The sequence below is a fragment of the Lutra lutra genome, chromosome 9, assembly GCF_902655055.1.
Source record: "Lutra lutra chromosome 9, mLutLut1.2, whole genome shotgun sequence".
NCBI classification, from domain to species: domain Eukaryota; kingdom Metazoa; phylum Chordata; class Mammalia; order Carnivora; family Mustelidae; genus Lutra; species Lutra lutra.
The window spans coordinates 92,091,260-92,110,819 of record NC_062286.1 but is presented as its reverse complement, the minus strand read 5'-3'; the positions used below and the strand labels follow the sequence as shown (position 1 = coordinate 92,110,819).

Below are 19,560 nucleotides of genomic sequence, written 5' to 3'. Positions count from 1 at the left end.
AATTTACCAAATAAGTATATTCCTTATTTGAAATGAATGTATACTACTTGGAAATCTGGGATATTGGATGTTGTATTGATTTATATTGACTGCTTATTTAGAATTGTGATTAGAATTTTAAACATGTTTTTTCTTGTGATGGTAATATGTATGCAGTTAGAAAAAAAAAAAACAATGTAGGAAGTGAAAGTGCCCTCTTTTTTTTTTTTTTTTAAAGATTTTATTTATTTATTTGACAGACAGAGATCACAAGTAGGCAGAGAGGCAGGCAGAGAGAGAGGAAGGGAAGCAGGCTCCCTGCTGAGCAGAGAGCCCTATGTGGGGCTCGATTCCAGGACCCCAGGACCATGACCCGAGCCGAAGGCAGAGGTATCAACCCACTGAGCCACCCAGGTGCCCTGAAAGTGCCCTCTTCCCACCACTTAGTGTGCTCACTGCTGACTGATCACACACAAAGTCCAATCCCATTTCTTTCTAAGTAGTTTTCCAGTTATTTTCTAGATTTTGTTCCTAATGTGAATGCAGTCTTTTCCCCATTATAAATCCTAACTAGCTTTGCCTGATACATGTAAAGAGCTGAAGGGGCTCCTGGGTGGCTCAGTTGTTAAGTGTCTGCCTTCGGCTTAGGTCATGATCCCAGGGTCCTGGGATCGAGCCCCACATCTGGCTCCCTGCTCAGCAGGAAGCCTGCTTCTCCCTCTCTCACTCCCCTGCTTGTGTCTCTCTCTGTCAAATAAATAAAATATTTAACAATACAAAACAAAAGAGCTGAAAATCATGGTGACTTGGCCACATTCTAATATTTATTAACCTCATTGTTTCGTTTTGATTGTGTTGACCATATGAATAGGTGGATGTCTGCAATCCAAAGGGACAGGTCCTCAAAAAAACAAGAACAACCTGCTGAGTTCCAGCCTCTAGGATTGCAAGAAAATAAATTTCTGTTCCAGCCACCTTGTCTGTGATTTTGTTATGGCAGCCCTAGCAAACTAATATGGAGTGTTAAATACTTTTTCTTTAAAATCTAGTTCCCTGTTGATGGGACACTGAATTGTTTCCAGCCTTTTACTACTATAGACAAAGCTAATGTGAGTAACCTGGTACATATTTTATACATATGCAGCTTTATTTGTAGGAAAATTAGAATCTTTATTGCTCTTGACAAAATATATAGGAATTACAATTTGCATCACCATCAGAAATGACAGTAACTATGCCCTTCCCCGCTCCATCCTTGCTAATAGTGCGTTGTTTCCAGTTTTCGACTATTACAAAAAAATATGCCAGGAACATTTGCATACAAGTCTTTAATGGACATATATTTTCTTTTGGGTAAATGACTAGGAGTAGAAGTTATATATATGTTTAACCATTTTTAAGATTTTTTAAAATTTGAGAGAGAGCACAAGGAGGGGCAAGAAGAAGAGGGAGAAGCAGACTCCCCATAAGGATCCCAGGACCCTGGGATCATGACCTGAGCCAAAGGCAGACACTTAAAACAACTGGAGCCACCTAGGCGTCCTTATACATGATTAACTTTTTAAGAAGCTGCTAAAGTGTCTTCCAAGGTGGTTGTGCATTTTGTATTCACACCAGCCATATAAGAGTTCTTGTTCTTCCACAACCTAGCTAACACTTGGTATTGATTAGTCTTTTCAATTTCAGCCATTCTACTAGTGTGTCATGTGTAACGCCTTTTGTTGAGGTTTAAATTTGCATTTCCCTAAAGACTAATGATGTTGACTATCTTTACATGTGATTATTTGGAATCTATCTTTTTTGGTGATTTTCCCAAAAATGTGTCCTTTAAAAAAAACCTGTGTTGTTTTCTTAAGAGTTGAGAGTTCTTTATATATATTGGATACAAGTCCTTTATGAGGTGTATGCTTTGTAATTATTATCTCCCAGTTTCTGTCTTGTCTTTTCATTTTTTAAAAATTTTATTTTTTTTTCAGTGTTCCAAGATTCATTGTTTATATACCACACCCAGTGCTCCATGCAATACGTGCCCTCCTTAATACCCACCAGCCTCACTCATCGCCCCCACCCCCTTCCTTCCAAAACCCTCAGTTTGTTTCTCAGAGTCTATAGTCTCTCATGCTTTGTCTCCCCGTCCAATTTCCCCCAATTCACTCTTCCTTTCCTTCTCCTAATGTCCTCCATGTGTCTTTTCATTTTCTTAACAATATATTTTGAAGAGCAAACATTTTAGTTTTGATAAAAATCTGATGTATTCATTTGTTCTATTATGCTTTTGGTGTCTTGGCCCAGCTCAAGGTCACAAAAGATTTTTTCCTTCATCTAGAAGTGTTATAGTTTTAGATTTACCCTTAGGTCTAGGATCCATTTTGAGTTAATTTTCATATATGGTACAAGGTATGGACCCAAAGTTACTTTGGGCAGGGGGAAAGTGGAAGCATGTGGCCTTCCTCTTCTAGCACCACTTGTTGAAAAGGCTATCCTTTCTCCATTGTAAACAACAACAAAACCAAAAAACTTAAATGTCTATCTGTGGGCTTATTTCTGGACTTGGTTCTGTTCTAATGATCTGTTTTTCTATCCTGACACCAATACCCATGCTATTTTTATGTAGTGTACATAACTTATAATAATTCCTCAAATAGTGCTAATGGTCCAAATTTCTTCTTTTTCATGTTTGTCTTAGCTATGCAAAGTCTATTGCTATTCATATGAAACTTAGGATCAGCTTGTCAATTTCTACCAAAATCAAGCCTAGTATTGTAATTGAGACTGCACTGGATCTGCATTATCAATCTGGGGAGAACTGACATCTTAACAGTATTGACGATATTCTGGCCCATAAACAAGGTTCATCTTCCCATTTATTTCTGTCTTCCATCTCTCTCAGCAATATTTTGTAGTTTACAGTGTACAGATCTATGAAATCTTCTGTTAGTATTTCATACTTACAGTAGCTTTGGTGCTATTGTAAGTATTTTCAAATTTCAAATTCTAATTCTTTGTCGCTAATAAATAGAAATAAGACTGATACTGAATTTATATCCTATAGCCTTGCTAAACTCACTTAATAGTTCTAATAGCTTTTTAAAAAATTTCATCAAGTTTTCTACATCTAGGGATGCCTGGGTGGCTCAGTCAGTTAAGTGTCTGCACTCAGCTCAGGTCATGGTCCCAGGGTCCTGGAATCAGGTCCTGCACTGGGGCCCTCCCCGCCAAGCAGTGAGCCTGCTTCTCCCTCCCTCTCTGCCCCTCTTCCTGCTTGTGTTCACTCGCTCTCATAAATAAAATCTTTTACAAAAGTTTTGGGGGCACCTATGTGGCTCAGTTGGTTAAATGTCTGCCCTGGGATCAGGTCAGGATCTCAGGGTCCTGGGATCCAGCCCCACCCCATGGCTCTCTGCTCAGGGAGGGGTCTGCTTCTCCTCTTCCTCTGTGCTCTCCTTCCCTCTCCTGCTCTCTCTCAAATAAATAAATCTTTTTTTTTTTTTTAAATAATTTTCTACATCTGTGGTCATGTTTTTGGTGAATAAAGAGTTTTACTCCTTCCTTTCTAACCTGGATGCCTTGTCTTTTTCTTGCCTGATTGCACTGGTTAGAACCTCCAGGAGAGTACTAGAAAAAAATGGTCAGAAGTCCTTATCTTGTATCTGATCTTAGGAGGAAAGCATTCCATCTTTTATATTAATTATGACTTTTGCTGAGCTTTTTGTAGATGCCCATCATCGGATTAAGGAAACCCCTTTCTATTCTTATTTCCCTGTGAGTTCCTATCAGGAACAGATGTTGGATTTTGTCCTATCGCCTTTATTCATCTATTGAGATGATCATATTTTTTTTTTTTGTCTTTTAATTTGTTAGTATGGTGAATTTCAGTGGCTGATTGATTTTCCAATGTTAAACCAATTGAGCATTCCTAGCATAAACCCCAATTGGTCATGATGTTCTAATACTTTTTGTTGGATTTGATTTGCTAAAATATTGTTGAGAATTTTTGCATGTGTTCAATGAGGTATATTGGTTTGTAGTGTTCTTATCATGTTGAAAGACCATGTAACCCTGTCATAGAATGAGTTGGGAAATACTACCTCTTCAATTTTTTGGAAGAGTTTGTATAGACTTCATGTTCATTCCTTCTTAAATGTTCAGTAGGATTCATGTTTAAAATATCTGGGCCTGGGCGCCTGGGTGGCTCAGTTGGTTAAGTGTATTTGGCTCAGGTCATGATCCTGGAGTCCCAGGATCCAGTCCTGCATTGGGCTCCCTGCTTGGCAGGGAATCTGCTTCTACCTCTAGCCCTCCCTCTTCTCGTGCTCTCTCTCGCTCTCAAATAAAATCTTAAGAAAAAAAACAAAAACAACAACAACAAAAAAACCCTGGGCCTGGAGTTTCTTTGTGGGAAGGTTCAACTTCTTTTATATCCAGTATGAGCTTTGGTATTTTTTGTCCTCTGCATTTTGTCTTAAGTTGCTGAAGTTATTGGCATAAGGTTGTTCATAATATTGGTTTATGGGTTTTTTTGGGTTTTTTTTTTGACATCTGCAGTGATGTCACCTCTCTGATTCCTGATATTGGTAAATTTTTTTTTCTTCTTAATCCTGATCATTCTGGCTAAATGTTTATCAACTTCATCAATATTATCAAAGAACCAACCTTTGGTTTCATTGGCTTTTTTTTTTTTCCCCGTTTTCTGTTGCAGGAGTCAACAAACTTTCTGTGTTTTAGACTTTGTGGGCCACGCAGTTTCTAATGCTGAGCACAAAAGCAGCACTGACAGTACAGAAGTGAATGCATGTGGCTGCGCCAATCAAACTATTTACAAAAACAGGCTCCAGGGCTAGGCTTAGCTCTTAGCATGAGGTTTCCTATTCTATTCCTTGACTTCTACTGTGATTTCCTTTCTTCTGCCTACTTTGGGTTTCATTTGCTCTTCTTTTTCTAGTTATTTAAGGTGGAAGCTCAGGTCATTGACTTGAGACCTTTTTTCTAATACAAGAATTTAGTGCCATGAATCTTCCCCTAAGTAATGTTTTAGCTCCACTCCACAAATTTGGTTTATTTGTTTTCATTTTCAAAATATTTTCTAAGTTTTCCTCTGATTTCTTACTCGGTGCATGGATTATTTAACAGTCAATTATTGTTCCCAAATATTTGGGGATTTCCCAGATAATTATTCTGGTCTTGATTTCTAATTTAATTCTTTTTGGTCAAAGAATATAGTTTGTATGACTTAAATCCTTTTGATTTTTTTTTGTGTGTGTGTGGCTTTTTTCAAGGCCCAGAATATGGTCTATCTTGTTAAATGTTCCAGGGTACTTCAACTGTTGTTGGGTTCTATAAATGTCAGTTGTTTGATAGTATTGTTCAGGACTACTAGATCCAATCTCCTTGTTTTTTTTGTTTGTTTGTTTAAGATTTTATTTATTTATTTGACAGACAGAGATCACAATTAGGCAGAGAGGCAGGCAGAGAGAGAGAGAGGAAGGGAAGCAGGCTCCCTGCTGAGCAGAGAGCCCAATGTGGGGCTCAATCCTAGGACCCTGGGACCATAACCTGAGCCGACGGCAGAGGCTTTAACCTACTGAGCCACCCAGGCGCCCCTCCAATTTCCTTGTTACTCTAGTCCCAGCCAGAAGCCCACAGTGAGTGAAGAAGTGTGCCCTTTGATGAGTTTTGACAGATGTACACAAATGTATATAGCCATGTAACCTAAACTTTGAGAGTTTTTAATAACTAGTAGAACCAGCTCCCATTCATTGCTCTTTTTCCAGTTTTCCCTATTATTTGCTTGTCAAGCTGTACATGTAAACTTTAGAACTGTCCGATTCAGGGACAAGGGGTCAACTGGGGCAGGGAATGCCCACTTGCATTTTTACTGGGGCTATATTACATTAATCAGTTAATGGAGAAGAAAAATTTATGTTGTTGAGTCTTCCTATCCAATAACTGATCTATCCATCTATTCCAGTCTTTTTTTTTTTAGTAGGCTCCATGTCCAACATGGAGCTTGAACTCACAACCCCTAGATCAAAAGTCATGTGCTTTACTGACTGAGCCAAACAGGAGCTCCTATTCCAGTCTTTTGTGTCTTCCACAGGGCTTTAAGGTTCTTATGCACAGATAGTAAACGTACAGACAGAAGGGGATGAAGTATAGCAGATTCAGGGTAGTGGCTCCCTCCAGGAAGGGGAAGGAGATCGAGAGCAACAGAGCAGGGTCTACAACTCTATCTATAATGTAACAGAAGGATTTTAATACCTTTTTAAAAAACGTTAATACATCTAATTGATGGGTATAGGAGTGTTTCTTACAAAACTATTTTTCTATTTGTTTGAAATATTTAATAAAAAAAGTTAGACTTAGGGGCACTTGGGTGGCTCAGTCAGTTAAGCGTCTGCCTTGAGCTCAGGTCATGGTTCTGGGGTCCTGGGATTGAGCCCCATGTCAGGCTTCCTGCTCAGTGAGGAGACTGCTTCTCCCTCTCCCTCTGCTGCTCCCCCCTGCTTATGCTCTCTCACTCTCTCATTGTCAAATAAATAAAATCTTAAAAAAAAAGTTAAACCTAGAAGTTAAAACAATTTTAATAGAAAAGAGTTTTTGTAAATACAGTGACTCTTCATAGTACTTTTCATAGTTTGTTCTCATAAACCAAATGACCATAACTTACATATATTTTGAATATAAAACTATAGTTTTTCTTCTTTACATATATAATACAATTTCCAGTGTGATGACATTTCATTGAGGACAAGATTGCATTCACAGTAAATACTATCATCCCTGAGTCCACAGACATAAAATAGGCACTCCCCAAACATCTTCCTGTGGTGGAGAAAGGTGGACAGTCACATTGAGTAGTCCTTCTAGAATATCTGTATAGACCCAAATCGAGAATGCTAATGATCTAAGCCCAAAGCAGTAACAGTGAAAGGGTGAAAGTGTCCAGAGCACTTATATTTCATTTTACTCTCTGCAGCCAAGGTCAAAAGTACAACACTGAAATTGATTTTACCATTTTCTTTTAGTCTTTCTTCGCTGAAAGCTAGCATAATCTGTTTCACCCACTGGTAGCAAAACTGGGAATTTTACCTACAGAAATTACCCAGGACCACTAATAAAAATGTAGTTTTTTCCAGCATGTCTATTTTCTGAGCATCTGGCACAACAGACATTTTTAAATATGTGTGAGGTGAACAATGAAAGAATTAGAAACCTGCTATGCCCGGTGCACAGCCAATGAACCATAGAAAGTTATGGCACTATGGTGGCTTAATTTTAAAAAATGTTCTTTCAAAATGAATTCCAGGAAAATAAGCAGCCTTCACACAGAGAGAGAAGCTGAAGCAATCTTACTGATGAGTCTGTTGAGAGCTCTAACTTTTTCTTCCAAGATGTGGTTTTTCTTCTGAGCACCTTGTAGCTTCTCTTCGGTGACCTGAAGTGCCTTCATCAGGTGAGCATTTTCCACATAGAGCTCCTTGAGCAGCAAATCTGACTTTGTGTTCTTTTCGAACTAGAGAGGAAAGAGAACCATACTTTTCTGCGACTCTCATGCAGAAACGCTGCATCACAGCTTGGCCTTCCCCCCCACCACATGTTTAGACCACAGATTAGGGGCTCTTATGCATTTGAGACAAACACTGAGTGGAATGACAATTTTTGTTACCTTGGAGTGAAAGAGGAAATTGAGAATCTGATAAATTATGTGATAGAGAAAATTGAAGTCAATTTTTTGATAGTAGATTTTACAATGAAATGAAGATGTAAAAAGACCACAATCACCAAACTCAAAAAGGACAATCCAGCATAACATAAAACATGTCATTCTGGTTCATCTCAGTGTGCTCGCAGACTCACCACGTTACCCAGGGCGTACCCCAGCACTGCGTCCACCCCCAAAGCCCTGGGTGTGTAGGCTGGTCACCACACACCATAGCCACAGCAATGGGGACCCAAGGCCACATGAGCCTGGCCTTGGGCTTTGGAAGTCAAAACTGCATTCATTCATTCAACAAGTAGTGCCAGTGCCTCACAACAGCCCTGCTCTCAGGAGCACATATTCTGAGGGAAGCAGACAGACCAGAAACAAATATGTGGTGCGGAGGCACGTCAAGTGCTAAGGAAAAGCTGTGTAACCAAACCCAAGTATGCCTGCCTGATATAGAGCAAAGATAAACAGAGCATAGAGTGCATGGCAAGGAAAAGAGAGAGAGCCAAACGAGGAGGAGACAGAGACAGGAGGGCAATACTGAAACCTGTTTCCCCCAAGGAAAAGAGAGATGTTTACAGGCAAATAAATAAATAAATAAATAAAGGTCTGGGTGAAAAGTTACAGTTGTACTTAATAGTCCTAGTTAACACTCTGGTTACTGGATTCACTGGGAGGGGACAGACAACTGAGGAGGGAGTTCCTACTTTTGTTGGGGTGAACAGGGAAGGCTTCTCTGTTGGTGTGAACAGAGATCTGAATAAGGCAGGGAAAGGAGCATTGAGGCTGTCCGGGTGTGAACATTCCAGGCAAAGGGAGGAGCAGGTGCAAAGGCCCAGAGGCTGGCCAGGCTAGGGAGTTAGTAGGGATGGCCAGAGGCCTGTGGCTGGGGGGCAGGGCAGTAGGAGGCTCACTGAGAGGAGGTTAGAGCTGCCACACTGACTAGGCAGGCACTGAGAGGAGGGGACTAGATCCCACAGAGCCTTGGAGGCCCCATAGGAATTCTGCCTTGTACTCCGAGGAGGGGGCCAGTACCTTATCACACTGGGAAAGCATTGCTGCCACTCCTGCGCCAAGAATAGAGCACAAGAGGACACAAGGACATTGTAGGGCTCAGAGGATGAAGGTGGGAGTGGTGGCTGGTGAGGCAAGAGGAGGCTGGATTCTGCATCCCTTCCAAAGGCTGAACTGACGGGCTCACTGGGGACACAACCCCCAGACTTGGCACCTGAGCCAGCGGTGTGGGGGAACAAAAGGGGGAACAGGTGAGAGTGTGCAGACAATCCTTTGCAGATTCTTCAGTAAAGAGGAGCAGAGGCAGGGCCAAGGCTCCCTAAGCTTTGGGTTGGGGGGGCAGTGCAGGCCCCTGAGAAGGGAAGGGCTGGGCACTGTGGCACATGCACAGACACAGGTGGCTGGTTCGCAGGGCCAGAGCACAGGCTAGTTCTGGGCGGGGGTCGGGGGGTGGTGCAGGGCTGCAGATGGGACCTCACAGGGGCAGGGGAGCAGGAGCAACAGGATTTCACCAGGATTGAGGATTTGCCAGATTAGAGGAAGCAAACTGAGGGTGCCTGCAAGAGAATGACTGTCAGGTGAGGAGTGGGGGTCACTGAGAGTCTGTGACACTTGGCCAGGGACACAGCTAGGGAGTCAGAGGATGGCAGAGAGGAAGCTGCAAAGCCAGGAAGATGATCAAGGAGGGGGATGTGACCCCCTGGGACCTTCTACCTCCCAGGGAACAAGAGGTGACACAAATGTTTCATCCTGTTTGGGCTTAGTTCAGGAGCTCTCTAAACATACTTGATTACTGTAATAAAAATATTTCTACAGATTCTCACAATTTCTTCCAGCTCTGAATAGAACTCTTCTAAGAGTAGCTGGTGTTTGGTTAAGACTTTTCCCTGTGTCTCCCGTTTCTAGCACCCTCTGTGCTGGCTGCTTGGCTGCCAGTTCTTACCAGTGGACCTTGCCGGCTGAATTGGACTGTAAAGCTTCCATCGAACACAACAGCTCTGGCCTTCTTTTTTTGGTCTTTGCTCCCTATAGCAACCCAAATTTTTCCTTTCTCCCCCAGAGTGATTTATTTAAAAATATATAGTTTATATCATTCTCTTGCTTAAAATCTTCTGATGGCTTCTAACTGCAACTAAAATAAAAGCAAACTCCTGACCTTGAGGGAGTCCTGCCTACCCATCAGCTACAACAACCTCCTTGATGGCCTGCTGACATACTATGGTTCCATCCAAGGACATTTGCCTACACTGCACCTCTGCCTGGATGCCCTCCTCGTCGGGGTTCTGGCATGTCCCCCAGCACACATGGAGACATGTGGGTGCATTTTTATGGCTGTCCCACTGACTGGAGGTGCTACAGGCAGTCAGCCCTACACTGCATGGGAAAGTCCCGCCCAGTGAGCACTTATCCCTTCCAAAAAGCCAACCTGGCCTCAGCTTGGGGGGCACAGGCAGACCCTCCATGCTGTCACTGAGTCTCTGCTCCTACCACGTCTGAAAAGAGTGGTTCCCAACCATCCCCACCACTTCCCATCCACCACCATCTCTTCTTCAGAGTGAGCATTTCTCACAACCTGAGGTCATTTCTCTTATTATTGTCTGTCTCTACCTCCAGAATGTAAGGCCCATGAGGGCCCATCTCAGGGTCTTCTCAGAACAATAAATGCTGGGATACATGACAGGTGCTTGGTGAATATCTGGCCAATGACTGAACAAATGAACAAATGAATGTCCTTTCTGAGATTATGTAAACACCCCTCAAACGTACCTTAAAACAATTCTCAAAACAATGTACAAATATAATTTATAAATATATATTTAACAAAATCAGTTTTTCTATTGATTGCTTTTAACTGTTCATCTTCAGAAAAAATCTGTATGTTCAGATTCTTAAAGTTTAGATGGAGTCCCAGGTTCAGTGGTTCTAAACAAACTTGGGGCTCTCTCTGCATTCTATGAGGATGGTCTCACCCTGGAACAGCTACTTAAATACCCATAGAAGGAAAAAGTGCAGAAAGTACATGTGGTAATAACAGATGCCCATCACTGACCTGCTCTTTCAGCTCAGCCACTTTTTCTTGTAGGAGCATTTCCACATTCTTCAGAACCATTCCCATCTCTTCTACCTGCTCTTCCGTGTCTTTAAGCTCTTTTTCATGTTCTTCCTGCCATAAAAGGTTACAGACCAACAGTTTACATTTCAAAAAGAATCATATCAGGCTTAGTTACTTTAGAATGGAAATTAGCTAAAACCTACAAATCTGGGATTGGCTGGAGATAACCTTTCATCCGCACAGAGAAACATTTGTGAATGTTCTGCCACGAGCCAAGAGCTGACACCACTCTTTGTAGTTCACAGGGAATAAGTGGACTGCTTTCCTAAGAATTTATCATAAATGACTCCAATGTATTTCCCCAAACGTGTTACTGAGTAATTCTAAACGACTTCTGATTAAACTTCTTTGCTTTGTCAATATTCTGTCATGGCTGAGCTTATCTTCTGCTTAACATTTTTATACATGGTTGAAAGGTTGGAAGATTATTCTTCTACAGAATTTATGCTTCACAAACATCAACTCTTACCCACCTTTAGAGTCTTGCTCCAATTTCTTCCTCATGGAGATCCCCCCACCCCTGATCTCAGGCTCCTACCTGCACACCGCCTATCCCCCCACTCCAGTGTTTGCTCATGAATATTTCAGGAGGGAGTTTTTTCAGCCTTTTAAACACTGACTCAGAGTGCACACAGGGCAAACTATTCAAGCATGTCAGACGTGCCAACTCGAGGATGCCGCACAGTAATGCTCTGAGGTGGGGACCCACTGGCATCCGTCGTTTACAGACAAAGAAACTGAAGCAAAGACAGGGTAAGTAGCTGCCCAAGCTCACTCAGCTGGGAGGTGGTGGAGCCTGGATCCTGACCTCTGCAGCCAGTGTCCTGCTCCCCTTTAAGGGAGTGGCTCTGTTTCTATCGAGGTCTCTAGATGCCTAGTGTGGTGCCTGGTACACAGCCAGGGTCCCCAGATGTGTGTCACTCCTCATTGGCCTCCCAACCCACCAACCTCCTCCTGCTTCCCTCTCATCCTCCTTAAATATGCCAAGTACACACCCACCTCAGGGCCTTGGCACATGTGGCTCCTGCTACCTCTCAAGCACTCTTCCACAGTAAGTGGAAGGCTTGCTCCCTCAACATCTTCAGGTCTTGGCTCATATAGTAACATGTTAGGAACACCTTCTCCAGCCCGCTGTTTAAAACTGCAAAGCGTCCCACTCCATAGCACTCATCAGTTCACCACCATCTGACATGCTGTCCTCATGACTCATGTTCTTGTTTGTCTCCACCCGACCTCACTAAGGCTCCAGGAGAGCACAGGCTTTTGCTGTGTGTGCTCATTTCTGTACCTCTGACAGCTAGATCCACATGCATCCAGTATATAACTTCTACAGTCCTTGTGTGCCTGTGGGTAGCTTTTTTCATTCAGCAAAATGGTTTAAGATTTTTTTTTAATCAGATGCATCATTTGGAAATTGGATGTGTTCATGTAAAAATCTAGTTTCTGGCTTTCCTTTGAAATCAGGAGAACTCCCACAGGGCTCCACGGGTGGGACTGTTGCCCTCAGCTTCACTCATGCATCTGCATCACCACGTTTTTGGCCCCGTCCACAGCTTGAGTGTGTGGTCATGTGGCCTATCACAGACGTGTGCAGCCCCCATGCAGGAGGGACCTTTTGGGTCAGCAGGCTCATCACTCCCTAAGTGGGTGTGTGCCGCCCCTCTCTGGTCCATCTCTGGTGGACAAGAAAGTCCCACATTGTTCAGAGTGAAAAATTGGATCCTGTGGCTGCCATACAAGCAGACCTCTAGGAGCTGGGATGGCAGTTTTCAGCCAAGTGACCAGTGATCCAACCTCACCACCGCCATCACCATCAGCAGGGCCTTGGGGCCCTTGTCCCCACTCACCCATTGTGTCTCCAGCTGCCTCCCCTTTTCCTTCTGGAGAAGGCACTCCTTGCGGAACCGCCCAGCCATCTGCCGTTCCTCTTCTAGCATCTGCTGCAGCTCAGCCACATGGTCCCGAGGCACCAGCCCCTGCATCTGCTCCTGCAGCTGATGAACCTCCTTGGAGTGTTGGGACCAGGCCAACCTCAACCCCAGGTTGGCTCTGTGCAGCTGCCATGGGATAAAGCCAAGACAGGGCTGGTGTGACTGCTGAGCACTACGGGGCCATTACCAGACACACAAGATTCCGAGGTTACAGAAAGCCTACAACTTGGGCACACAAGGCATCCAGCCTCCTTGGTCCCTGCATCTGCAACTAAATGCAGGGTTTACAAAGAACCCCCTCGTTTGAATTCTGACAGCCAAACTCCGGTTTGGCTCGAGCTTCCACACAGAGACAATCTGGAAGACTCAGGTCTGTATTCTCAAATTGGTGATAGTTAGCTTCCCACTGTACCCAAAGGAGAATTGTGCTATATTCTGTCCGGTTTAACCTTCAGCAGACTTCAGAGAGTCCATGTAACTACTGAAACCCACGGAGAGCTCACGCTCCTGAGACAGCCGAGGCCAAGGCCACAGAGGGCAGCAGAACCTGCACTGAAGCCTGAAAAGACCATCGAGCACAGAACCACCCCAGCACCCAGCTCCCAACCACAGAGGATGGCAAGATTTCACTGGAGTTGTGCAGGGCCATTATTATTGCAGTGTGTAACGTGGCCAATCCTTTTATTAAACATCATTTAAATTACTCTGATTCTGGAGACTTCACCTAGAATACCCAGAATTTCCTTGGCACCCTAACTGGCCTTGTCAGCTCTCACACACTGGCAAGGCCCCACAGGTGGGAGAGGGAAGTGACTCTGTCAAAAGTCACACTCATAGCAAGTCTGAGGTGGGGTCAGAGAGATAGGGAGGGTGCCGGCTATGGCGACTCAAGGGCAAGAGCGAGGCTTCAGGCCACTGCATCTCCCTGCATCTCTGAGGGGCCGTGTTGGGGGACCATGTCATCACTGTAATGTGTGGCTGTTCTTTTTTTTTTTTAAGATTTTATTCATTTATTTGACAGAGAGAGAAGATCACAAGTAGGCAGAGAGGCAGGCACAGAAAGGAGGGGGGAAGTAGGCTCCCTGCTGAGCAGAGAGCCCGATGCGGGGCTCGATCCCAGGACCCTGAGATCATGACCTGAGCTGAAGGCAGAGGCTTAACCCACTGAGCCACCCAGGCGCCACATGTGTGGCTGTTCTTAGGACGGGGTCATCCTGGAGAAACACTGGCACCCCCCACACAAAGTTTCCAGAATAGCTATTTTTGGAGAGTGCAATATAATGATTTAAAGATCAGTGACCAAAATACATTTCTCAGAGATACCTGGTCTTCATCCACAGATCCCGAAAATGCTTCAGAGTCATAGAGTTAAATAGGTGTCTTGTTATTAATGAAGATGATTTTTGGACCACACCTATTAGCGGTGGCTGGCTGCCAGGAGGGCCAACCACAGGATTAAGGGTTGGAATTTTTAGTCCCACCCCCACCTCCCTGGAAGGAAAAGGGGCTGGAGGTTGAAACAGCCAATGGCCAATGAATGACTTGGTCAATCACAACTGTGTAATGAAGCCTCCAGAAAAACCCAGAAGGACAACCATATGATCTGTTTCTGGAGATCTTCCAGGCTTGGGGAATCAGAACACTTCCATGTGCCACCAGGCTGGGCTCAAGCTCCATGAGGACAGATGTTTGGGACCTTGACCTACCTATCTCTTCCTCTGGCTATAAGTTTGTTTCCTTATCATATCCTTCAATGAACTGGTAAGTGTTAAGTGTCTTCCCTGAGTTCTGTGAGCCACACTAGCAAATCAGTCAAACCTCGGGAGGAGGTGGTTGAAACTGCCAATCTATAGCTGGCTGGTCAGAAGCATAGGTTACAGCCTGGTCCTGGGGATGGCCTCTGGAGGGGCTGCGGGGGCAGTCTTGTAGAACTAAACTTCACCTGTGGGGTCTGATGCTGTCTCCGGGCAGAGAGTGTCATAACAGAATTGGATTCTCAGACACCCTGCGGGTCTATGAACTGCCTGTTGTGTCTGGGGAGCCCCCTACACAGTGGTGGAATTGGGTCTGGGAACCCTGAGAGAGAGGGACAGAGAGGGGAGAACCAGTTCGAAAACACACCCCACAAATGTAGCCTCCTCCTGACTTTCATGCTCTAGACACTGATCTGGCCAGAAGCTGAGCCCCAGACCAGGCCCTGCTGACACCATATAAGAGTGCCCACCCATCCCAAAGGTGCTCCTGCTCTCTAACAGCACTCCCTAACACCCTGATTCCGCTCCTTCTTTAAACACTTTGCCCCCATGCCCCTCACTGCCACCCACTGCAGCCACCCCTCTGCTCTGGACTCCAGTGCCAGGGACAAACTCCTGTGGGAAGGCCCCTTTCTGGCCCAGCATGAGGTCTCTCTGTCTGTGGCCCTAGCCTGCAGCTGTCTGTGCAGGACGAGCAGCCCATAACACCTGCCACCCCATCCCCGCTGACTGCCTCCTGGGCCTCTCATCTCCCTCCTGGTGGAAGTGAGGCTCTAGCTGGAGCCGGGACCAGCTCTGGAAACCTCACCTCCACTAATACATAACAAGGGGAAGATGTCTCCAGAGAGCACTGGGGCCTCCCACAGCCAGAAAATGAGGGTTGTTGTGTTCTGGGAGCTGAGGCACAGCAGTGAGCTGCCTCAGCCATCAGCTCTGCCCCCCTGAGCTCATAGGCTGCTCTTCCTGCCCCTTGAGGGGATGGGGGCTCTGTTCTCTTTGTCTTGAGAGGTGAGGAATGTGTCCTCGCCCATGGAGAGGTGGGCTCTGTGCCCTCCCTCTGAATCCAAGTTGGACCAACAGGATGTGGGGGGAGTAATGTTCTGGAATGCCATGGCACAGTCCTAAGGAGCCTGACCGCTCTGACTGCTCCTCTAAGGGCCCCTGGTCATCTCTCCTACCCAAGCTTCACTGCTGCTATACTCAGAGAACCCCATGCCACCGAGAGGCTGGGTGTACTGGGCTCCCAGGCACCAGCCAAACCCACACACCAGCCCTGTGAGCCAAGGGCTTGCAAACAGCTGATCCAGCCGTGCCTTCAGAGGATGCCTGTCCCAACCCCACTGGACTGCCGTGGCCCCCCTGCCACAACAGCCCAGGTGAGCCGGTGAGCCACAGACCGTGAAGGAGAATGGTGCAGTGCTACAAGCTGCCAGGTTTGGGGGCGGCTTGATATGCCGCAAGTCAGAACCAAGCCAAGATGGGGATTCCCAGGGACCTGAGCGTGCAGCATTCTGCTCCCCGACCCTCACTCTGAGCAGCACAAAGTCCCTTGGCCAGGCCCTTTAATGCCCTCCCCCGAGTTGCTCCCCTCCTTACACCTGTTCAAGCTGCCCTCTCTCCCTCTGGGCCCTCCGCCTCAGAACCACCCACACAAGGGTGCCAGTCCTGACACTGACTCCCTCCCGCGTGGCTCCGCACCCAACCTTACCGCGCGCGACTGTCATGAGACTCCTTACATACCCTGTAGGCTCCCCTTACTTCCCTCATGGGAACGTTCACTGATGTGGTTTTGGGGGTCCTCTTCTAGATCACAAAGAAGGGGAAACCAGCTCATATCACAGAAGGACTGCCTAAGTAAGGTATCTTCTGCCTGTGACAATGGCTGATTCCTAGTCCCCAAGGGCTCAAACTGCTCAAGGCAACTTCTCAAGCTTCCTTTCAAACTTAAAGAAAGACAGAGAAGGGATCCTCTAAATGCTCAGAAGTACCTCTGGGGCACTGCTTGTTTGCAGTGGGAAGGCTGAGAGCCCACAAGCCCCCAAAACACATCATAAGGCCTGGGTGGTGGTGGGGGTCCCACAACCAAGTCCACCTATAGGGCCAAGAGCCAGTTGGGGAGCCCTAAAGAGGCTCAGTGAGGGAAGTACGCAGGTGCCACACTCAAGGGAGGATAGTCCTGGGCCTCAGGCCAGTGGGTTAGAGACCCCTCCCACACCGTGCTGGAGAGGTTTCTCCCATGGCCCCTCTTTCCTTCCTACAGCCCCCAGCCCTCTAAGCGCACCCCGCATCTAAGTCCACACGGGGGCCTCAGGGTACCTCCCGCAGTCACACACCTGCCATTCTCTCTCCTGCTCCCCCAGAAGGAACCAGCTCCCCCTCTCTTGTGTCCCTGGACCTCACACTGTCAGGGCACCCCAAGGCCCTTGCTTGGTCTGTCCTGCTCTCATTTACTTGTCCAAGACTACAAGTTCTCCACCTTCCTATCTCTGTACCTTGAGAACCTGGTGCGCTGGATAAATGCTATAGCAGGAGAGGAGGCAGGAGGCAGGAGGCGGGAGCTTGACACCCATACTGTGTGCAATTTCAGGGCTTCTGTGCACAAAAAAAGCCTGTGTGAGTATTGGATGGGGCACCTAGCTTGCTAACCACTAGGACTGCTCCACCCTATGTCCTTGGATCTGGTGCGAACTCCTCCACCTCAGAAGCTACCTGTCACTCTCCTTCGCTCTTCTGATTTGCAGATGGCACACCCAATAGAACAGCCTACTGGCCTCCTTCCCTTGTGCATAAACAGCTATGCCCATGGATTGCTCAACTGAGCCTGGACAAAGCCCAATTCTGTCCTGGGACTGTAAGCACCCAGCCAGCTATGTAACCTCAGTCCAGCCTAATGACCTCTCTGGGCCAGACCAGTCCTGGCCAGGCTCTGTCAGTGCTAAACCGTGTTGACTTTCTTCTAGCTGAGACCCAGCCAAGGGCCATCATGCACACCCACCTGGTCTTGACTTTCTTCAAGAGTCTCTCTCAGCTGTGACTGTGACAGTCTCAGGCTCTGACATTCCTGATTCATGTGTTTGAGTTCAAGTTCAAGTTTTTGGATGTGCTCACCCTGTTTTTAAAAAACCAACTTCATAAATATAAGAAATATCTCAGCATTGATACATGTTTGATGCAGAAACTTCAGAAATGTACAGAAAAACAAAGATTACAAAATTTAAATCACCCATCATCCCAGAAGCCTAAGGACCACACCTGACACTGCTGTGACTTCAGCCCTTCCTCCAAATGTGCATTTCTAGCCATAAGACTAATATAGCATCGTGTATGCTATGCTTTCCTCAGTGTATCTTGGGCACTTCCCCATGACATGAAATATTATTTGAAACATAATTTTTAATGGCTGCACCAGAATTTACAGCCTCATTCAGTATTATTGATGATTCAAGCTGATTCCAATTGTTTTGCTATTAGAAATATCACAGCAATGAAAATACTTCCAGCTAAGTCTTTTCACGATGAACAAACTCCCAAAAGAATTATAAAGAATTATAAATTATAAATTATAAAGAATTATAAAGTCAGAGCATACCAATATTCTTGATGTATGTTTTTCCCAAATGTCCTCCTGAAAGGTCTACCAATTTACTCTCCTAGCATCAGGATTTAATTCCTTTCTGGTTTTTCTAGATATTGAGGATTTGCAAAAGCTGCTAAGTCAACAAATTTTCCAGGGCGCTTACTAAGTCTCTCTCCTTACCTGAGGGGTTAGTCTACCTCCAGGCATTTTAAGGCTATTCCTGATGTTTTCAGATACTCACCTGCAGCTCCTCCCACTGCCCCACCTCCTCCAGTCTCTGTGTTAATAACTGAATGGTGATGCCGTTCTCATTCTGGGCCTGGTGGGGAAAGGCCACCTCTCCCGGCTGAAGGAACTTCTCATTGAGCTGCAACACTTCATCCCTACATTTCTGACTCTAAAGCAAAATGGGTTAAAATGCAGATGACAAAGTTATTTTTTTTTTTTAAAACAGCAGCTCAATTCAGATCATTCCAGTGGCTCCTGGATCAGGAACGACTTTGTTCTCTGAGGAACATCTGGCCATGTCTGGAGACACTGCTCGTTATCACGGCTGGGGAGGGGACAGCTCCGGCATGTCATGGGGGAGGTGCTCAGCACCCTCCAGTGCAGGACTGATCCAGCCCCATTTGGCCACAGGGCCATGGAGCAGAAAGCCTGCACCATGCCCCGGAGGCAGTGAAACACATCTGGATCATGAGAGGTGGTTACATCATGAGCACACAAACCATTGCTCTCAAGACCTTTCATATTTTTCGCATCTCTTTCATGGTTATTTCCAATTATTATTTTAGGCAATTTGACAGAAAACACCCAACTGAAGTGTATGAAGCTCCTCAGCGTCTCCTCTGATCTTTGTCATTAAACACATGAACACAGCTTTCAGCAGGGTGCAGGCAGTGATTAAATTGTATATTCTGCTTTTGCTCAGGATCCCCTGGCCAGCAGCCAGTGGATGCACAACAGGCGCCCGCCAGGAGACAAGCGAGGGCATGGTGCGAGCAAGCAGCAGCTACAACACTGCCCCTATGACCACCCCACACTGTGGAAATACCCATTACTTTCAACTATTTGTTGTGAGTGTCTTCATAGACACCGCACGACTGCTGATCTGCTTTTTCCCACAGCATCAGTTCTCAAGGCCATCGAGGCCAGCGCCTACAGCCTCAGATGTGGGAAGAGCAGCGTCCCTGGTACCGCTTTCCAGCGCTGCCGGCAAAGCGCAGGCACCACTCCCCCGACGGCTGAGCCAGCAACCTCTTACTATTATGTGTCTGAGGATCTGAGGATCTGAGGAGCAGGGGAGGGAACCCTGAAGTTGTTGCAACTTGGGTCATTCATGCTTAGTGAGTCTACCCATTTTTCTAGTGACCACTGCTCCCTCTCTTCTCTGTACAGAGATTGTTGCCTCGTCCTGTCCTTAAAATCTCAGAACTGAGGGCAAAGAGGTGTTTTCAACACATCATAAGCTCACGGCCATTATG

At 45.8% G+C, this 19,560-nt stretch overlaps 1 protein-coding gene across 5 annotated transcripts in view; it reads right to left on the bottom strand.

Annotated features, from left to right (window-relative positions):
- Positions 1-6,651: 6,651 nt before the first annotated feature.
- The window catches only part of NINL (ninein like), a 157,482-nt gene continuing 144,573 nt past the window's right edge, over positions 6,652-19,560 (bottom strand). For all 5 annotated transcript variants that reach the window (XM_047744205.1, XM_047744209.1, XM_047744206.1 and 2 more), the window contains 5 exons: positions 18,318-18,473; positions 17,495-17,608; positions 12,662-12,871; positions 10,752-10,865; positions 6,652-7,492 (listed from right to left, as the gene is read on the bottom strand). In XM_047744205.1, coding sequence (XP_047600161.1) covers positions 7,301-7,492; positions 10,752-10,865; positions 12,662-12,871; positions 17,495-17,608; positions 18,318-18,473 — 786 coding nt within the window. In that variant the 3' untranslated portion in view covers positions 6,652-7,300. The remainder of the gene's footprint in view (positions 7,493-10,751; positions 10,866-12,661; positions 12,872-17,494; positions 17,609-18,317; positions 18,474-19,560) is intronic.